The 18,445-nt window shown below is 42.3% G+C and overlaps 1 protein-coding gene across 8 annotated transcripts in view; it reads left to right on the forward strand.

Annotated features, from left to right (window-relative positions):
- Positions 1 to 18,445, forward strand: part of WNK2 (WNK lysine deficient protein kinase 2) — a 184,993-nt gene that overhangs the window by 154,140 nt on the left and 12,408 nt on the right. For 6 of the 8 annotated variants that reach the window (XR_008445649.1, XM_054034429.1, XM_054034428.1 and 3 more), the window contains 2 exons: positions 4,986 to 5,030; positions 6,379 to 6,638. Coding sequence is in view for 7 of the 8 variants with exons in the window: in XM_054034429.1 (XP_053890404.1) it covers positions 4,986 to 5,030; positions 6,379 to 6,638 (305 nt within the window). In the remaining variant the exon portion in view is untranslated. Of the gene's footprint in view, positions 1 to 4,985; positions 5,031 to 6,378; positions 6,639 to 18,445 lie in introns of those variants that run through there. The other 2 variants (XM_054034431.1, XM_054034427.1) reach the window with 2 other exon arrangements.

The raw sequence follows: 18,445 nt of genomic DNA on the forward strand, positions 1-18,445 counted from the left end.
ATAGTGAGATCAGAATCTGGCCTTTGAGTGGAACAATTTGCTGCAGCTTTTGGGTGTAAATCTTACAGTTCAGACCCTATGTTTTTTTAAACAAAAGTAAACTCAAGTCAGGATTCCATTGATATGCAGAAGCAATCTTTACTGAAAATATATAATCCCTTTCATCAATTTCCTAGTATACCTTTTGGTTTTAGAATTTACTGACAAGAACAGACATGTATCAGAGGGATAGCCGTGTTAGTCTGGATCTGTAAAAAGCAACAGAGGGTCCTGTGGCAACTTTAAGACTAACAGATGTATTGGAGCATAAGCTTTAATGCGTCTGACGAAGTGGGCATTCACCCACGAAAGCTTATGCTCCAATACATCTGTTAGTCTTAAAGTTGCCACAGGACTCTCTGTTGCTAAGAACAGACATGTATGTCAGGAAACTACTGTGAGTACTCTGGCATATTTAACTCTTCAACATTTTCCCTCCAGGTTAGAAATTGGTACATTGACCCTTGCCTGCTAGTGTTTAGGTATGGAACACTTATAAGATTCCTACTCTTCACTCATAATTGCTAAATAATTTAGTAACATGGATGGTCTGTGTATAAGAAAAGATTATTTCAGATGGAGAAAGAAGTTGTGTTACGGATTAGAAAGGAATCTATTTAGCAACTGTATTTCATAAAATGGCTAATGTTAACTGAGTTCATGCTTTGTGGTTTATTAAATCATTTGTGTCACTGCCAGTATATAGCATACCTTAATTGTTTATACTAAAAAGAAAAGTCACATGTTAAGAATTTATATTTTTATAGCACTAGTTAAAATCCGTCATAATCAGGACTCTTTAAAACAACTTTGGCCCATCCCAGTAGACAAAATAACCACAGAAGGTCTAAAGGAATTTCCATTTTACTTCACCAGGCAGACAGCTAATGGAGAGTCCTGTTCTGCAAGGCTCTGAGTGCTTGTTGCACAATATTGAACACACACGCCTGCCCACCCTCCCATTGACTTAATTAAGAGTTTGGAGCTCTAAGCACCTTGCAGGATCATGCCCTTAGATTACGTCAGTGCAACTTTCTTCTACAAACAAGCCCTTGTGCACGGGCTTGTTCTGTGGATTCAATTAGCTAAGCATTCGTCACTGCTGTGTCTATGCTTAAGGGCTTGTCTACACTACCGGCTGGATCAACAGGCAGTGATCGATCCAGCGGAGGTCGACTTATCGTGTCTAGTATAGATGCAATAAATCGACCGCCTGTCGCTCTAGTGTCAACTCCGGTACTCCACCTCAGTGAAAAGCGCAAGGGGAATCAATGGGAGAGCGTCTCCTGTCAACGCACCGCAGTGAAAACACCGCCGTAAGTAGATCTAAGTATGTTGACGTAGCTGAAGTTGCGTAACTTAGATCGATCTCCCCCCCGTAGTGTAGACCAGCACTTAGAGTTGTTACTACTTATACTTCAGATCTACAAATTTCTGCCCCCAATCCTGCAATTTACATATGGGTGGAGGTCTGTACCCTCACAGAGCCCCCATTGAAGTTAATGGGGTTCTGTGCAGGCATAGCGATCTGCTTCCATAAAGTAAATTGCTGGATCAAGGCCAATTAGAATGAAACTCCCTGTCCCAGCTATTTAATGATAGACAATGATACTTCAAGACAATTGACCAGTACGGCCAAATGGCCACTTATTTTTGGTACCTTCATTTTTGGATCTCTAACTTCTGAGGAAACTTGGACCAGATTTTCAGAAATGCTGAGAATCCATAACTTCAGTTGAGGCCAGAAGCAGTTCTGGGAGCTCAACAGTTCTGAAAATCAGGCACTAAGTGTCTCAACGGGGGCACCCAAAATCAAGGGCTGCTTTTGAAAATTGTGGCTAATTATTTCCCCCCATTTTTCTTCCTCCTCCACTGTTTACATGACCCCAAAGCCTGAACACTTCCACAGTGTCTTTCCCAGACCGCTTTTTGATCTGTTAACTTTGTTCAGTGTTGGATCTTTCTTTGCATTTCTAATAGAATAGGATGTTTTTGGCATAATCAATTTCAGAGCAGTTCCAGAATTATTTCTTCTTATTGTTAACCTGTGCTCCCTCTGGTGGTTATATATAGGTTTGGAAGGATTCAATTTTTATCGGTAAATGTCAGTTCATGTCGATTTTCACTGTACATATGCAAACTGATGAGAAAATATTTCCATCGATGATGATCAAAATTTACAGATGGGCAAAGTAAGACAAACATTGCTTTTTAACTGATTAGTGTTTGGTTTAAGGCTATTTGTTTTGTTTATTTTGACATACGATGTTGACAGCTTATGTTTTCATGGTTATAAAGCTTAAACTTTTTGAATCTCAACATTTACTGTCATTAAATAATTGTCTGACCATGCCGCCCCTGAATTTTTGACCCTCCACAATTTCCCACAGCTGCACAATTTTAAATTGATGAAAATATAAAAAATGCTTAAAAATAACCATTGACGTTATTTGTCAAATTATTTTTTAAAAAATCCAATTCTGCCAAGCCTACTTATGTACCACGAGAATCAGACATTCACTGAAAGATCTTGCATAGACTTCGGGAAGGGTTTTCAAAAGCGCCATTGGAGCGTGTGCTCTTAAATTTGGCACTTTTATGAATTCCTCCCAAAATGTTTTTTCTCAAGTGTCTATATAGCAATGAATTAAAATACTTGAGCATCTGATGGAAAATGGTCCAACAGTTAATAAAAATTTGAGAAGTTTGATTTTTTATTTTTTTTTTTTAAGCTTACAGGCTTCTTGGTAACTGTTGATGAACGAGTAGGACAGTAGACTTTGTGGGTCCTGGAAAATATGGTAGCTGCCTAATTTCTCAGTGATGATATCTAAAATCTGAGGGACTCCCTTCCACTTTACTGTTACCACCCTAGGGCAGGGCAGACTTCAAATCTTAATTACTTGCAACCTGTTCATAGCTTTCCATCTCCTATAATCCTTTGCGTTTATTTTATCACTTCTGAAACAAATAGGATTTACCTTTATAAATAAAGTGCCTGAATTTATGTTCAGCAGCTGTAGCTATTACCTGAAGGTATTTTAAAAATAAACATATCAGACTGTTTCAGTGCTCTGCTTCAGGTGTTATCTCAGTCAAGGTCATATTTCCCATCTTCCAAGCAATGTTCTGCAGAGGTATTGTTTGAAAAAGTAAGCGCTATTTTTGGTGAGTCGCTTGCCTAATGGTTTTTGTTTAATAGGTTCCTTTCTTATAGACCCTTACATGGCTGAGTAACTTTACACACTAATCTTACCATTAAACTCCGTGAGCCTACTCACCTGCCTAGCCACTCACATGCTGAAGTGCTTATAGCTTTGGGGCCCTAGTTGACATGGTGCACAAGTTTGTGTGTTTGTTTTGCAGGGTGTTTTTAAACTTAGTGATCTGAGCGTGTGCAGTAATCTGCTGCCTGCTTTTATATTTTCCAGGCACTAATACAAAAGTTCTTTTCACTGTGTACGTTAGCTGATGGAGCCAAATGCATTCTGCAGTATTGCAAGATAGTTAGCAAAATGACAACCTAAGTTTAGTCCCACTGAGACATTTGCAATAAGGGCTGTGACTGTAGGGTGGGGAAAGGCAGGGTAAGGTATGTCGGAGGTGTTGAAGAGCAAAAGGACAAAAAAAATTAATCAAATGCAAACCAAACTCAGTTTCAGTTATTATTGTGTGTGCTTGTATCTGCCTTCTAAATGTAAAGAGCTGAGTACTGAAATACTGGGATTTGCTTACGTACAAATCAAGCATGACACTACCTCAGTAATGTCCTTCTGTTTATTTACAGGGTGAACAGCGTCAGTCAGCTGTGTGTAGAGAATAAAAATAATCTCTTTCAGATCCCTTTTTCCCTTGTGCCACCCAAGCCAAAACAGTTTCTCTTTTTTCTTTTTCCTCTCATTCTAACTCTGAATTGTCTCCCTTCTCTCTGCTTCTAAGACTCATTCAGAGTCCCCATTAAACTTGGAACCAAGCCCCCTGAGCTTAAACCTGGCTCTCTTCCATAGTACCATAGTGTGTTGGTGCCATGCTGGTAGGCAGGGGAACCACACTCTCTTGGGTTCTGCGGTGCCCTCTGATTTGCTGATATGTTGAAGTGTGCCTAGACACCCCTGCCCATACCATCATGAGACTTTCTTCTCACCAAAGTCCAAAATATCTTTCAGAAAATTTGATATTCTGATAGGGAATGATGGTCCTGCCAGGCAAGACCTTGCACTCAGACGGTAATCTGGACGTCTGGCATCGTAAGAGCATATATTCTGCTGAACTTGTAAAATAATGATGGAGAATGTAACAATAAGGCAATACTGAAAAATACACCGTATGGTTAAAAATGAGACCTCTGTTGTTGGTGCCTGGACTGTCTTTGTGCGCCTTGGAAAGACATGAAAGGGAAACTAGTTTGTGGCTTTTTTTAGTTCAGAATTTTGCATTTAGACACACATCTTATTACAGAAGCAGTTAAAAAATTGGCCTCAGACCTGCAGAACAATCTATCTTTTTGGACTGGTAAAACAAGACGTTTGGGGTTGTTTTACAGTTAGTCTTTGCAGCCTGACTAGCTTTACTTGTTACTGAAATCATTTTTGGCATCCTATCATGAACTGAATTAACATCATTTCCTGCAGAAATAGAGTAGGAATCAAATAAAGCTCTATTTGGAAGCCAAGGTGATTTAAAAAAAAATCTTCAAGTTTACTGAATCTTGTTCTTGGCACACAGTTATATCCTTTAAAGCTTTTGTATGGTTGCACATTAACATAGGTTTGGGCTGTCCAATTATTTAGATTTCCTTTACTCACCTGAACTGCTGACTTTCTGTCTGCTCCTCCTTGCATAATGACTACTTTTTGATTGCCTAAAAGTACAGAAGCTTGTCCATCAGACCTGTTGTGTTTAGTCTTGCCTAACTCTGTGTGTCTTTGTATTGTTCTACCTTGTAGGGTCCACCCTGAAACGACTATGTCTAGGCAAAGATCACAGTAGTAGTAACTATCCCATTTTTGTTTCTCAGTATTTCCTTCATAGCATGGGATGTTTTATTTATTTTTGACTAAAATCTAGTTGTTTACTTAATAGCAGCTGTTGTACCTTTGCTGACTTTAAATTAGGCTGCATATGAATTGTGAGCAGGTATCTCTTTAGTTACAGTGCATGTCCTGTGACGCTTTGGGAAGCTTGCATGCTGCAAGATCATTGTGATTTTTCTGTGTGGGGGATGTGAGAGAGTGCTTGTGTCTAATCTTCTATGTACAGTTTTTATAAAACTGCCATTTTGCTGCTGGCTGAACCTATAGCTTGATGCGACCTCATTCCTGTTGAGATGCATGAAATATTGAACACTATTTGAAGAGCTTTATCTTCAAAATACATATCTTCTCCCTGGTCCCTTTCCCAAAACAATGAGAGCAGGAGTCACATAGAAGCCACACCAGAGGTTGAATGCATGATCATTTAAAAGAGGATGCAGGTATTTTATGTGACTAGAGGAACATTAGTAGGTTTACTCCCAATGCACTTTATTGGCTGGAAAATTCATGTTAGCAGAAAAAGAAGACTCTGTGTTGATGTTTATAAATAAATCATTTCACTCCAATTCACTGAACTTTTTGCTTGAAGAGATGGTCTTTGCTTAAAATTATATTTTGAATATATCCAAGTGTATTTGTTAAAACTGTTTCACTTAATCTTTTCCCTGGAAATTGAAATCCGCACCTTTTGTCACTTCCCTTTCGGTGCTAATTTTGACATAGTACTAAATTGCCAGGAAGTGGAGCTCCAGCACAGACATGGGACAAATATTTCCATAACTCTGCATGAGAGAGAAAGAGAGAGTGAAAGCTTCTGTAGCCTTTGAAGCATCACCAACTCAACAGTGTCCTCTCTTAACACTAGAAACCTACATTATACTTTCTAAGCTTATTTTTCTTGTGTGAACTCGCATAAATATTAACAGAAGTGCATATCATCTGTGCATTTCATTTCGATCTAGTAAAATCCTGATTCACAGAAGCTAATAGTAGCTGCATCAAATTGTATTCCAGTGGTAATGATCTGTGGAGATACTTTTATAAATGGTGTTACATCAACACTACTAAATAACTTGGTCCAGGGGGAAAGTACTGCTGGGGCATAGATGATGCACAGTAACATAACTATCAGTGTGGGTACAGGGACCATTTTTTGAAGCAAAGATGTTCTTTAGAAAGGGATGAGGACATTAAAGGACAAAAAATACCAACTTTTGAATCCTAGTGCGGGAGAAACATAAATCAAGCAGCAAAGTGGTGCACTAACAATGATGTAGCTGACCTTTCTCTGTGTGTGACTTTCTAGGATCATCTACAAACAGTCTTGTAACGTGTCCTGAGCCTCTACCACCACCAACTCTGCAGGTCCAGGTGCAAGCGAACAACAGTAACAACAAGAAAGGAACATTCACAGATGATCTTCACAAACTGGTGGATCAGTGGACAAGCAAAACTGTTGGCGCGGCACAGTCAAAACCTTCTTTAAACCAACTGAAGCAGAACCAAAAAAGGCAAGACATGGAGCCGAAGGCTAATCCCATGCAGGCACAGAATGAGACATGTGGAGTAAGTGGCGCTCCTTGAAGAACATACATTTTGCTATGTATCTGACAGCCATTGCAGAACTCATATGAGGAGGAGGACATAAATTAAAATATACTGCAATATCCATTTCCCTTCACTAAGTACTAAAATAGCTTACGTTTTTTGGTCTTCTGGAGTTAATTTTGGCAACCTATGGGCCAATATATATTTTTAAAATTAAGAACTGCTAATTAATAGAGTTGATAAACAGCAACACACTGACTGGTGATCCATACGTTGCTTGACTTAAACAAGGTTTTACTTTTGCTAAAATCCCTCTCCTTTTTTAATGTTAATCTTCCTCATATAGAATGGTTGCTGGACTAGTGGCTTGGAGGTAGTATGTTGTGGGCTCTTGTTCTGCCAGACTCTTTGTGAATACTCTGTCTTGAAGAGGCGATGGATGTCAACTGGGTAGTTAGCTTGCCCTTGCTGGTTGAGCAGTGCCGTATTAGTCACATCTACCTTACAGACACTTTTAAAAAGTCACTAAGGTGACCCTGAATACAGTGAGGAGTGGAAACACTAGCATCTCCTACCCACTACTCCTCTGTTCAGTGGCACAGCTGAATATCCTGAGATGTGCATGCATCTGTGTGCACGCACACACACTTGACTTCATGGCTGAGCTGACGGGGTTGAGAATAAGAGCTTATGCCAAATCTCTGCAGGCACAGAAACAAAGGAGAGAGACAAACAATGAATCCCAGTTACACCTCACATAAGCCCCACAATTCTTCCTGGCCTACAGTGTCTTCTTCTGGACTTAATGACTCCTTGCCCAGTCGTTTTTTTTGCCTTGTTTCATTTTTCAGGAGGCTGAAAATTGAGTCTAGAAGAAATAAAATAGCAATAAAGATGAGAGGGGGAAAAAAACACTGTGGCAATTGTACAACGATCTTTTCCAATCGAAATAACTAAACGTTGATGGGGAAACGTTGCTTTTTTTAACATAAACAAATCTCCAAGCAAACAAACAATAAAAAAAAAAAAACTAGAAAAACCCTATTTTTAAAAAAAAATGTGCATTGCAGTCATGGTGGGAGATTCACCCCCATTGAATTAGGTGCTGCAAACACATGCTTAGGAGCTTGCTGACTTCCCTTCCTGGGACACAGTGAAAATGGGTATCACTGCAACATGACGGCAGATTTAATGGGGAAAACAAACGTACAGTACAGTGAAACTGGTTAAAAGGTAACTTTTCTATTGAGGGGCCAGAGCTTAACGCGGGGGGGGGGGTGTCATAACCCCTCTCTGCTTAATGATGATGCAGTTTTGTTGCCCAGAGACGTAATAAATGAGCACATTGTTTCACAACAATACCATATCTGTCTGTAGATCCTGTCAGTTATTGCAAGCTAAGCGTACTTTTGCTTGGTCAGTTCTTGGATGGGAGATCCCCAAAGGTGCCTCAGAAAGTGATTTGGGGGATACAATAGCTGTCATTCTGCCCATTCCTAACCTACACACCACGACAGCGGTTTGGCAGTTGGAAAGCCGCCTTTGCTAAGACTTCAGCACAAGTTAGAGCTATTAGTCCAGGCCTCCTGCCCAAGTTCCAGTTTGGGTAACGACAGTGTATTTTGCCTAACTCTCTTTGTAATAGCCATTGAGCAGTTGTCTTTATTTCCTATCCTAAACAGTTCAGTGATGTATGCAGTGCTTAACAGCTCCCATAGTCCATCCCGGGTGTGGCAGAATATTGTGGGGGAGGGGAGATGGAGGGAGATATTCCACATATACTCTGCAAAGTGTTTGAGGATATATTTCACCCTACAGTAAGGTTATTGTCCCAGGAAGTAACAGAGATGGTTGAGTTTTTAGAAGAAACGACTTACAAGGAAAGGTTAAAATCCAAACACCCAGGACCCCATATGCCACTGTACTGATATACAGGAGCTGTAAAAGCCCCACTGCTGATGACCAGGATGATTTCTCCAGTGCGAGCAGCCCTGTGCACTCAGCCTGGCAGGGACCACGCTGGAGGCAGGGCCAGGGCAGGTGGCGAGTCCCCACAGCACTACAGGGATTTCTGGATGTTGCAGCTGCAGAGCAGGCCACAGGCAGCCCTGGGACACTATCATTAATGAGAGCATCCTTTGATCACTCTGGTTTACACTGGAGCCCACACTGGCCTCTAGAGCAGCCCTGAATCCTGTGGGTGCAAAGGTAGTTCACAGCCACCTTACCCCCACTTACCCTTGGTTCTGTCCTTCTGGCCTATGCCAGTTGAGAGGCACAACTCAGAACTCCAGCCCTTGCTTGCAAAACCAGGGCGACAGATGTGATTTAAGGGGGAGATTTCCAGTGGCACTGGGCATTAAAATCTTCCCTGAGTCTACAGATGTTTGGATGGATTTGAAATTAAGGGAGACAAAAATGGTTTATGATGATCACAGAGGAATAACCAGAAGAAATGGGATGAAGCTGAGCCAAGAAACACTTAACTTGGACAACAGGAAAAACTGCCCACTGGTGTCACAGTAGTAAGTGGGAGCAGGAAGTTGATTACACTTCTGTGTATGGCACTGGGGAGTCCAATCCTGGAATAGTGTGTCCAGACCTGCTGTCGGTATTTTAAAAAAAGGATGCTGGGAAATTGGAGAGAATGCAGTAAAGAGCCCCAAAAATTATGAGGGCTGGTGGAGAAAACGTTGTATAGGGAGAGACTTAAAAACTCTATCTATTTAGCTTACCAAAAAGAAGATTGAGAATTGACTTGATTACAGTGGCTAAGTACCTTCACTGGGAGAAAATATAAAGTGCTAAATGGATCTTTAACCTAGCAGAGAAAAGTATAACAAGAACCCCGGGCTGGGAATTCAATCCAAATAAATTCGTATTAGAAGGAGGCTCATGTTTTGAAGAGTGAGGATTATTAACCATTGGAACAAACTCCCAAGGGAACTACATCTCTTGACATCCTCCATTCAAGACTGAATGCCTTTCTTGCTTTAATCAAACACAAGTCATTTGGCTCAATGCATGGATAAATGGGTGAAATTCCCTAGCCTGTGATATACAGGAGATTGACTAGATGATCCAATGGCCCCTTCTGGCTTTAAAATATATAACTCTGTATCAAATCTCTTACCGAAAAAAAAAATAATAAGAGGACCAAAAAAAAAAAGGCACCATGGCTAAACAACAGAGTAAAAGAGGCTGTTGGAAGCAAAAAGACATCTTTTAAAAATTGGAAGTCAAATCCTACAAAGGAGACTAGACAGGAGCATGAACTCTGGCAAGTCAAGTGTAAAAGTGCAATTAGTCAGGCCAAAAAAGAATTTGATGAGCAACTAGCAAAAGACTCCAAAACTAACCATAAAACATTAAGTACATCAGAAGCAGAAACCTTGCCAAAAATCAGTGGGGCCACTGGACGATCGAGGTTCTAAAGGAGCACTCAAGGAAGACCAAGCCATTGCAGAGAAGCTAGATGAATTCTGTGCATCAGTCTTCGATGCAGAGGACATCAGTGAGATTCCCACCCTGAGCCATTCTTTTTAGGTGACAAATCTGAGAAACGGCCCCGATTGAAGTGTCCGTAGAGGAGATTTGGGAACAAATTGATACATTAAACAGTAATAAGTCACCAGGACCAGATGGTATTCACCCAAGAGTTTTGAAGAACTCAAATATGAAATTGCAGAACTACTAGCTGTGGTATGTAACCCATCACTTAAATCAGCCTCTGTACCAGATGACTGGAGGATAGCTAATGTGACACCAATTTTTTTTAAAAGGTTCCAGAGGGGATTCTGGCAATTACAGGCCAGTAAGCGTAACTTCATTACCAGGCAAATTGGTTGAAACTATAGTGAAGAACAGAATTATAAGACACATAGATTAACATGATTAGTTAGGGAAGAGTCAACACAGCATTTGTAAAGGGAAATCTTGTCTTACCAATCTATTAAAATTCTTTGAGGGGGTCAACAAATACGTGGTCAAGAGTGATCCAGTGGAAATAGTGTACCTGGACTTTCAGAAAGCCTTTGACAAGGCTCCTCACCAAAGGCTCTTAAGCAAACTAAGCAGTCATAGGATAAGGGGGCAGGTCCTCTCATGGATCCAGAACTAGTTAAAAGACAGGAAACAAAGAGTAGGAGTAAATGGTCAGTTTTCACATTGAAGAGAGGTATATAGCGGTGTCCCTCAAGGATCTGTACTGGGTTCAGCACTGTTCAACATATTCATAAATGATCTGAAAAAAAGGTGTAAACAGTGAGGTGGCAAAGTTTTCAGATGATACAAAATTACTCAAGATAGCAGACTGAAGAACTCCAAAAGTCTCTCACAAAACTGGGTGATTGGGCAACAAAATGGCAGATGAAATTCAATGCAAAGTAATGCACATTGGAAAACATAATCCCAACTATACATAAAAATGATGGGGTCTAAATTAGCTGTTACCACTCAAGAAAGAGATCTTGGAGTCACTGGATAGTTTTCTAAAAACATCTGTTCAATGTGCAATGGCAGTCAAAAACGCTAGCAGAATGTTAGGAAGCAATAGGAAACATAAGAGAAAATATCATAATGCTACAATATAAAGCCATAGTACACCCACACCTTGAATATTGCATGCAGTTCTGGCCATCTCATCTCAAAAAAGATATATTAGAAACAGAAACAGTAAACAGAAGGACCACATAAATGATTAAGGATATGAAACAACTTCCATATGAGGAGAGATTAAAAAAACTGGTATGTTCTGCTTGGAAAAGAGATGACTAAGGGGGGATAGGATAGAGGTCTATAAACTCATGAATAGTGTGGAGAAAATGAATAAGGAAGTGTTATTTACACCTTCACATAACACAAGATGCAGTGGTCACCCAATGAACTTAATAGGCAGCACGTTTAAAACAAGCAAAAGGAAGTACTTCACACAATGTACAGTCAACCTGTGGAACTCATTCATTGCCAGGGGATGTTGTGAAAGCCAAAAATATAACTGGGTTCAAAAAAGAATTAGATATGTTTATGGAGGACAGGTCCATCAATGGCTATTAGCCAAGATGGTCAGAGACGCAACCCCATTACAGGGGTGTCCCTAACCCTCTGACTGCCAGATGCTGAGACTGGAGAACAGGGGGTGGATCTCTTGATTATTGCCTGTTCATTCCCTCTGAAGCATCTGGCACTGACCACCGTCAGAGACAGGATACTGGGCTAGATGGGCTATTGGTCTGACCCAGTATGGCCGTTTTTAGGTTCTAAAGACGTCTGTGGCAGTCCTACCACCGGAGTCAGTCTAGTATTTTTTTAACTAGGCAAAGCAATCGTGATGTATCATTGACAAACTTGCATTGGCAGAGGATAGACTAAATGGGCTGGAAAGTCTCTTCCATCTAAATCTGTACATCTTCATTGTGCCTGTTTTCTATTCAGAACCGCCATTAATATTAATAGGCGTTGCACACATGAACCCAGAGCTCAGCCTATAACACGGTCAGCAAACTGTATTTTTTCTGAGAGAACATTTCTGTTGCCCTTAAGGTCCTTTTATTGCTGTAGGCAAATTGTTTGCTGTGTGAGTGCAAGATATTACAGGTAACTTTTTAAAGTGAGAGCTGCTCTTTTAAGGGGAAGTCAACTAACAGCTCTTTGAAATGTTGGTGGATGTGCTTGACCAATTGCATACAGACGTATAGTGTTTTTCTCATTCTTAATTTCCCTCTCTCCATAGTTGGAAGCATAGTAGGCAATGCATGAGACGGGGCTGGCAAAGGAGGACTTTAACTTTCCCTTCCAAGGGGGAAAAGGGAACAGCTTTCTGTTTTGTTCCCATTGAAATGAGAATTCCTACAGTAAACCACACCATGTTGCCTGGCTCTTTGAGCATGAAATATAGTCACTACCCTTTACCTTCTTTTAAAAAATACCTTCCAGTTTTCAGTAGTGTTATGGAACACTCAAACACCGGTAGAGTGTCTTCATCTGAGCTTTCATGTGACTTATTCCCTTTCAGACAGGAAATATGCATGAAAACGTATCATCCAACAGTATATGTAGAAATGTAAAGGGAGATAATTAGTAGGTATTGATGTCAAACCACCTAATAAGAAAATCTTCACTACTGCTAATCCATGCTGGACAAGTACTGAAATAACCAACTCTTATAGGTAGTTGTGGGCACCACAAAAACATAGGAAATGCAGAAAGTAACATAAAAACTGCCTTATGTATAAAGTGCATTGAATGTTCTTTGGATAAACGTATTACCTGAAGATGACAGGGAAACCAAGGGATTCACTAACTAGGGGCTTTCCTTCCTGCCACTACGTGAGCTCTAAATGGCTATAAAAGAAACAACTGCAAAGGAAAGCTGTGAGCAGAAAAAAATGTTTTGAGTCGGTGATGTGATTGCTCTATAAAAGGTGCAGCCTCATTTCTATCACTGACATGGGATGTGTCATAAGCTGGTCTGTTACCAAAACATCATACATCTGTTTGAGCTTTGTTTTAGCTAGTTGACTGTTTAGGAAGCAAGAATTCTGAAGTAGGCATAGGGGCAAGGACAGGGAAGGGAGATTGTCAGCACTTGTTTTGCTGTGTTCCATATCGGTTGGCTTGGAAGAATAATGGAACTGTAATTAAATCTGTGCTTGAACAGAATCCACTACTCACTATCGTCCCCCGTCTGTCCGACTGGTTTTCCCTACATCTCGCTTGGCTAGATGCCAAATAAGTGGGCATTGACAGGACCATCTGATGCCAGTTCTCAATTGTTTCTTACCCCTTGGTATTTTGATCTCTTGTCCAATGACAGGAGGAAAGAGGACTCCGTTCTACTCATCTTAGCCACCAGCACTAGCTGTGTCCTGTTTGGTGGTGGTTATACTAGATTATTACTGTTAGTAGTATTGTAGCTATGACAGCGATCATACTCACCCCACCAAGTTGGGTTGAAGTAAAAATCTTCTCGGGCTGCACTGTGAGAACTGACCAGACTTAATCTCTCTCAAATAGGATATATACACCAATCTATCACACACTAGGTGTGACTGGCACATTAGACCTAGCCTGGTGAGAAAAGACGAGGCAAAAGAGGTGGAGCAGAAACAAAGACAACTGTTTCCTACTTACCGCCACTTGTCTCCATTTTGTTTGTTTTACTGTTGTTTGTGTGTTGATGTATTTGGTAAGTTAATGTTCAGGAGTATACCGGGCACAGAAGAGGATAGCAGTGGAGAAGGGGAAGGATGGCAGTAAAAGGCTAAGGAAGGATCTGAAGGGGAGGGAGGTGATCCGGTGCTCAGGAGTGTGACTGTTCTTCCTGGTGTAAGCAGGAGTGTGAAAATGCCACGGGAGAGACCTGGGGGTTCTGGGTCAGGGGGTGCTGATGGTGGAAACCATGTCTTTGGTGTTTGTACAGGGAGTGTGGCAACACCCCTAGTTCCCACACCACTGGAGAGACCAGAGGTTTATAAAGGTCAGAAGAGTTGGGAAGGCGTAGTACGCAAAGGGGGGTGAGGGTATGTGGAAGGAAGGGTTGAGATGTGGCAGGAGTGGAGCTGTACACAGCCTTGAGGTGTAGCTAGACAGGAAGTGATGGAGGGGATTAGAGCAGAGGGATGCTGGCAGAGCCGACACACCAGGAAAGGAAGATCTGTTTAGCTGTAGCATTGTGAGTGGATTGCAGTTGTGAGTGGTGGGGAAGCTGGAGAGAGGAGGAGCTTCCATTACTCCATTTGAGAGAACCAGGGCATGACAGGTTCCAGCAGAATGGGTGGACTTTGGATGGAAGCCTGCATCAGTTTTTTCACTCTGTTCTCTATGGCTTGGTTGCATTGGCCGCATAGGCGTGCGCAGCCCATTTCATTAGGGTGTGCACCCAGGGAGCCCCACCCCTGCCCTAGTCCTGCCCCCATCCACTCCCTCCTACTTCCCGCCCCCTGACTTCCCCCCCTCAGAACCCCCAACCCCCCCTGCTCCTTGTTCCCTGACTACCCACTCCTGGGACCCCTGCCCCCCCAGGACTCCACCCCCTACCTAAGCCTCCCTGCTCCTTGTTCCCTGACTGACCCCCTAAAACCCTACCCCCTACCTGTTCCCTGACTGCCCTGACTCTTATCCACACCCCTGCCCCCAGACAGACCCCCGAGACTCCCACACCTATCCAACTGCTCCCCATCCCCTGACAGGACCCCCAGAACTCCGAACCCATACAACCCCTCCGCTCCCTGCCTCCCCCAATCCCTCTCCACACCCCTGCCTCCTGACAGCCCCCCCAGAACTCAAGACTCATCCAACCCCCCACAGCTCCTTATCCCCTGATCACCCCCTCCAGAGAACCCCCCACACTAACTGCCCCCCCAGGACCCTCCTTGCTCCCTGTCCACTGACTGCCCTGACCCCTGTCCCCCTCCACCCCCTGAGAGACCCTGGGACTCCCATGCCCCCATCCAATCCCCCCTGCCCCTGACTGCCCCCTCCAGAGACCCCCCCGCCCCTAACCGCCCCCCCCATCCAACCCACCCTGTCCCCTGACTGCCCCCACCCCTTATCCAACCCCCCTGGCCCCCGACCCCTTACCATGAGATGAGGCTCCTAGCCTCCCCGCGGAGCCAAACACTGCCCCGCGGGAGCGCGCAGCCCTGGCCCCCAGATCACTGCACATGCAGCGGCATGGCTCCTGGGGAGGGGGGAGTGTATCTGACTCACTGCGGAGCCCCGGCCCCCAGAGTGCTGCGCGCGGTGGCATGGCTCCAGGGGAGGGGGGAGCATGTCTGCCTCACTGCGGAGCCAAACGCTGCCCCACGGGAGCACGCAGCCCCGGCCCCCAGAGCACTGCGCGCGCGGCAGTATGGCTCCAGGGAAGGCAGGGAGGGGCCAGTGGCTTGCTGTGTTCGGCCGGGTGCTCCGGCCTGGGAGCGCGGACCCCGCGGCTTGCCACGCCGGGGAGTGGAGCCATTTGTCCACCTGTGCATTAGAGTGTGCCTGGGCACACCTGGCACACCCCGTGCGCACGCCTATGATTGACCGTGGTGGTTTCTTAAGGTTTGTCCTATGTTCACTTCAGCTACTGCATGTCAGGTAGCTTTATGTATCATAGAGACGTCATCTGTGTTGACTCTGTTTCCTAATGTATAATTATGCATTGTTTGCGTAGTTATGAATGTTGTTAAAGTAAGATAAGTACAGTGTATGTGATGGGGAAGGATTATCAAGGGAGGAAGAAAGAAAAATGACTTGCTCACCTCCTTCCCTCTCAATAATATTTTATTTATAAAATGCTTTTTAGCATGTCTAAAAACTTCAGTAGGGCTTGTCTATATGAGCCACTCAGGAAAATTAATCTGAGCCAACTAAAGGTGTGAATTTAAAGTGAATTAATTAAACTGCATTAAACCCTTGTGTGGACATTCTTGGTTCAGAATTGAAGTGGCCTTAATTCGGTTTAGCATAATTCACTTCTTTCTAAATTTCTCTACCAGGGAAGTTATTTGTATCGCATGTGACTTTAGATGCAATTTTCAACACATCTGGTGGAGCCATTCATTGTGAGAACTATGTGTTTGTTTATCCAGCATGGTTAAGCCCAGGCTAGCTTAATAAACAAAATGTCTAGCACAAAAAGCAGAAAGAAACCTAAAATGAAACCGATAGGGAAACACTGTGAATTATGTAAAATCCGTTCAGAATAGGATTAGCCATGTGACTCTGTACCACTGACCACTTGTCATGGTATGGTGTATAAGAATCAGACAGAAAGTAAAGACACAGCTCTACTTCTTTCTCATCCCAGAGCTTTTTTGGAAACATTGTCACTGAGCTAGGAGACACAACTCCAAAATATTCTGCAAAGACTGTTACGGTTCTCACGCGTACATTCTCACACTTCTTAACCGAATGAATGAAACACAAAGGTCTGGTGTTTGTACCATTTGCACTAGGACACCAACATCTGATAGTCTTACGCCTCCCAAGACAACTTCAGTATAAAATATATGATCCATGCCAACCAGAAGTATTTCAAGGTATGTGGCAGATGCTGGTATCAGGAAATGCTATTACAAAAAAAAGACTCCCTGTAGTTACACAGTGCCTTCTGTTTTAGCATCACACACTCATCATTGATGAGCAATGCATATCCAGGAGTCATCAGGACACAGTAAAAATGAGCCTGCATCAGAACTTCCTTCCAAATGAGTAACTGGCACGAATGGATGTAGCCAGCTTTGCTGACAATAAATTAGCCAACAGAATAGGACATCTGGTCCAGCAGGTATCTAATGATTTGAAAATGGCTTCTATCAGCATAGAGTTGGCCATCTCAGGAGGTGAGGGGGGAAATAGTGACATAATTCAACCTCAGCTGTGAATCCAACTCTGAAATTGACACTGGAACGATAAGTGATGGGGTCCGCCAACTCTTATTTGGAACTATTGGTGTATGTTTACAGTTCACTGGGTAGCTTACCTGATAAAACCCCAGCAGTGTCTTGCTATGTCTTGAGCCTGGCAAAATTCCTCAAGTGTGCATCAGTGGGAATACCTGCCTGGCCCTCAGACAGATGTAATGAAATACCCAGCTGATCTGGTTTACAGCCCTACCTTTCCTCATGACACAGATATTCAAGCTGCTGGTCAGTATTTGGACAAGGATTTCAGATTTGGCCAGGTTTTGCCTTGAACTTTATGCACTAAGTGAGCACAGAGGATGAAAGTCCATGGCTTCACTGAAACTAGAATCACCTGCTCCACTCCATGGCACGGTTCTGAATGCCCTGGCAGGGGTGTTGGTTGTGACATCACACTCAGAAGATGCTGAGAGATGCAAGAGTACTGCTGAAAACATTTGAGGATTATCAATGAAGATATTATTTCGAGGTTCAGCTGGAGAATCACAAAAAGGTTGCTGAAAAATAGTTTGACAGTCAACCTCCTATACATGGAGAAAGAGGCAATAGCTGGAGTGCAGCCATAATTAATAGTGTTCATTTGGTCATTTTCTGGCAGCATGTACTAAGCAGTAGAGAAGTCCTCGAAATGTTAACATGAATCTGTCACGACTTTACAAGATATAGCCTACGTGTGTGGGGTTTATATTTTGGGAACAAGATAATGTTATGTCCACCTCTATGGGTATAATCTATAAGAAGCAGCTGTGACCAAGAGTGATGTAGTTGAGAGAGAGCAAGAAACATACACACACCAAGGTAGAACCATACTTCTCAGTATCTAAAAAGAGCTGTATCATAGCTGACAATAAGCATTTCTTCAAGTTCTGATTCTTATACATTCAGATAAACAGAGGTAGCAAAACCATCTGCAATAGTGCCATTTAGTGACTTCCAGTAATGTTATATAGTCTATTGCTTATTGGGGCAGTATAATCAATTGTAAATTGGAGTGAAGTATATATGCAGTAAATCTGTTGTCAGTTACTTACTAGAACAATCTAGTTTGCTTGAAAACACCATTTTTAGTATCTTAAAATATGGGCTTAAATAAAAAAATTTTTAAATCATCCTGTCCTATAGATATGTTCTCCGTTCATGTTGTTTTGTTGTTGCTTTCCAATTGGCTATATTCTGACTGCTATAAAATATACCAATAGTTTTGACAAAATTAACAATGTAAAAGAATCAAAAAAGTTAAAAGAACCCTGGTTCGTGCCATTATTTTTAGTGGGGGAGTTTGCTGCATCCCTGATTTTAAAACCCACCATACAGGTGTCATATATATTTTAATATATTGATAACACACAGTCAGACTCAAACTTCACTTGAGATATGAAGTTAAGCAAACAAAAAGCCATTAAATATTTCTGCACT

The sequence above is a fragment of the Malaclemys terrapin genome, chromosome 7 (genome assembly GCF_027887155.1).
Source record: "Malaclemys terrapin pileata isolate rMalTer1 chromosome 7, rMalTer1.hap1, whole genome shotgun sequence".
Classification (NCBI taxonomy): Eukaryota; Metazoa; Chordata; order Testudines; family Emydidae; genus Malaclemys; species Malaclemys terrapin.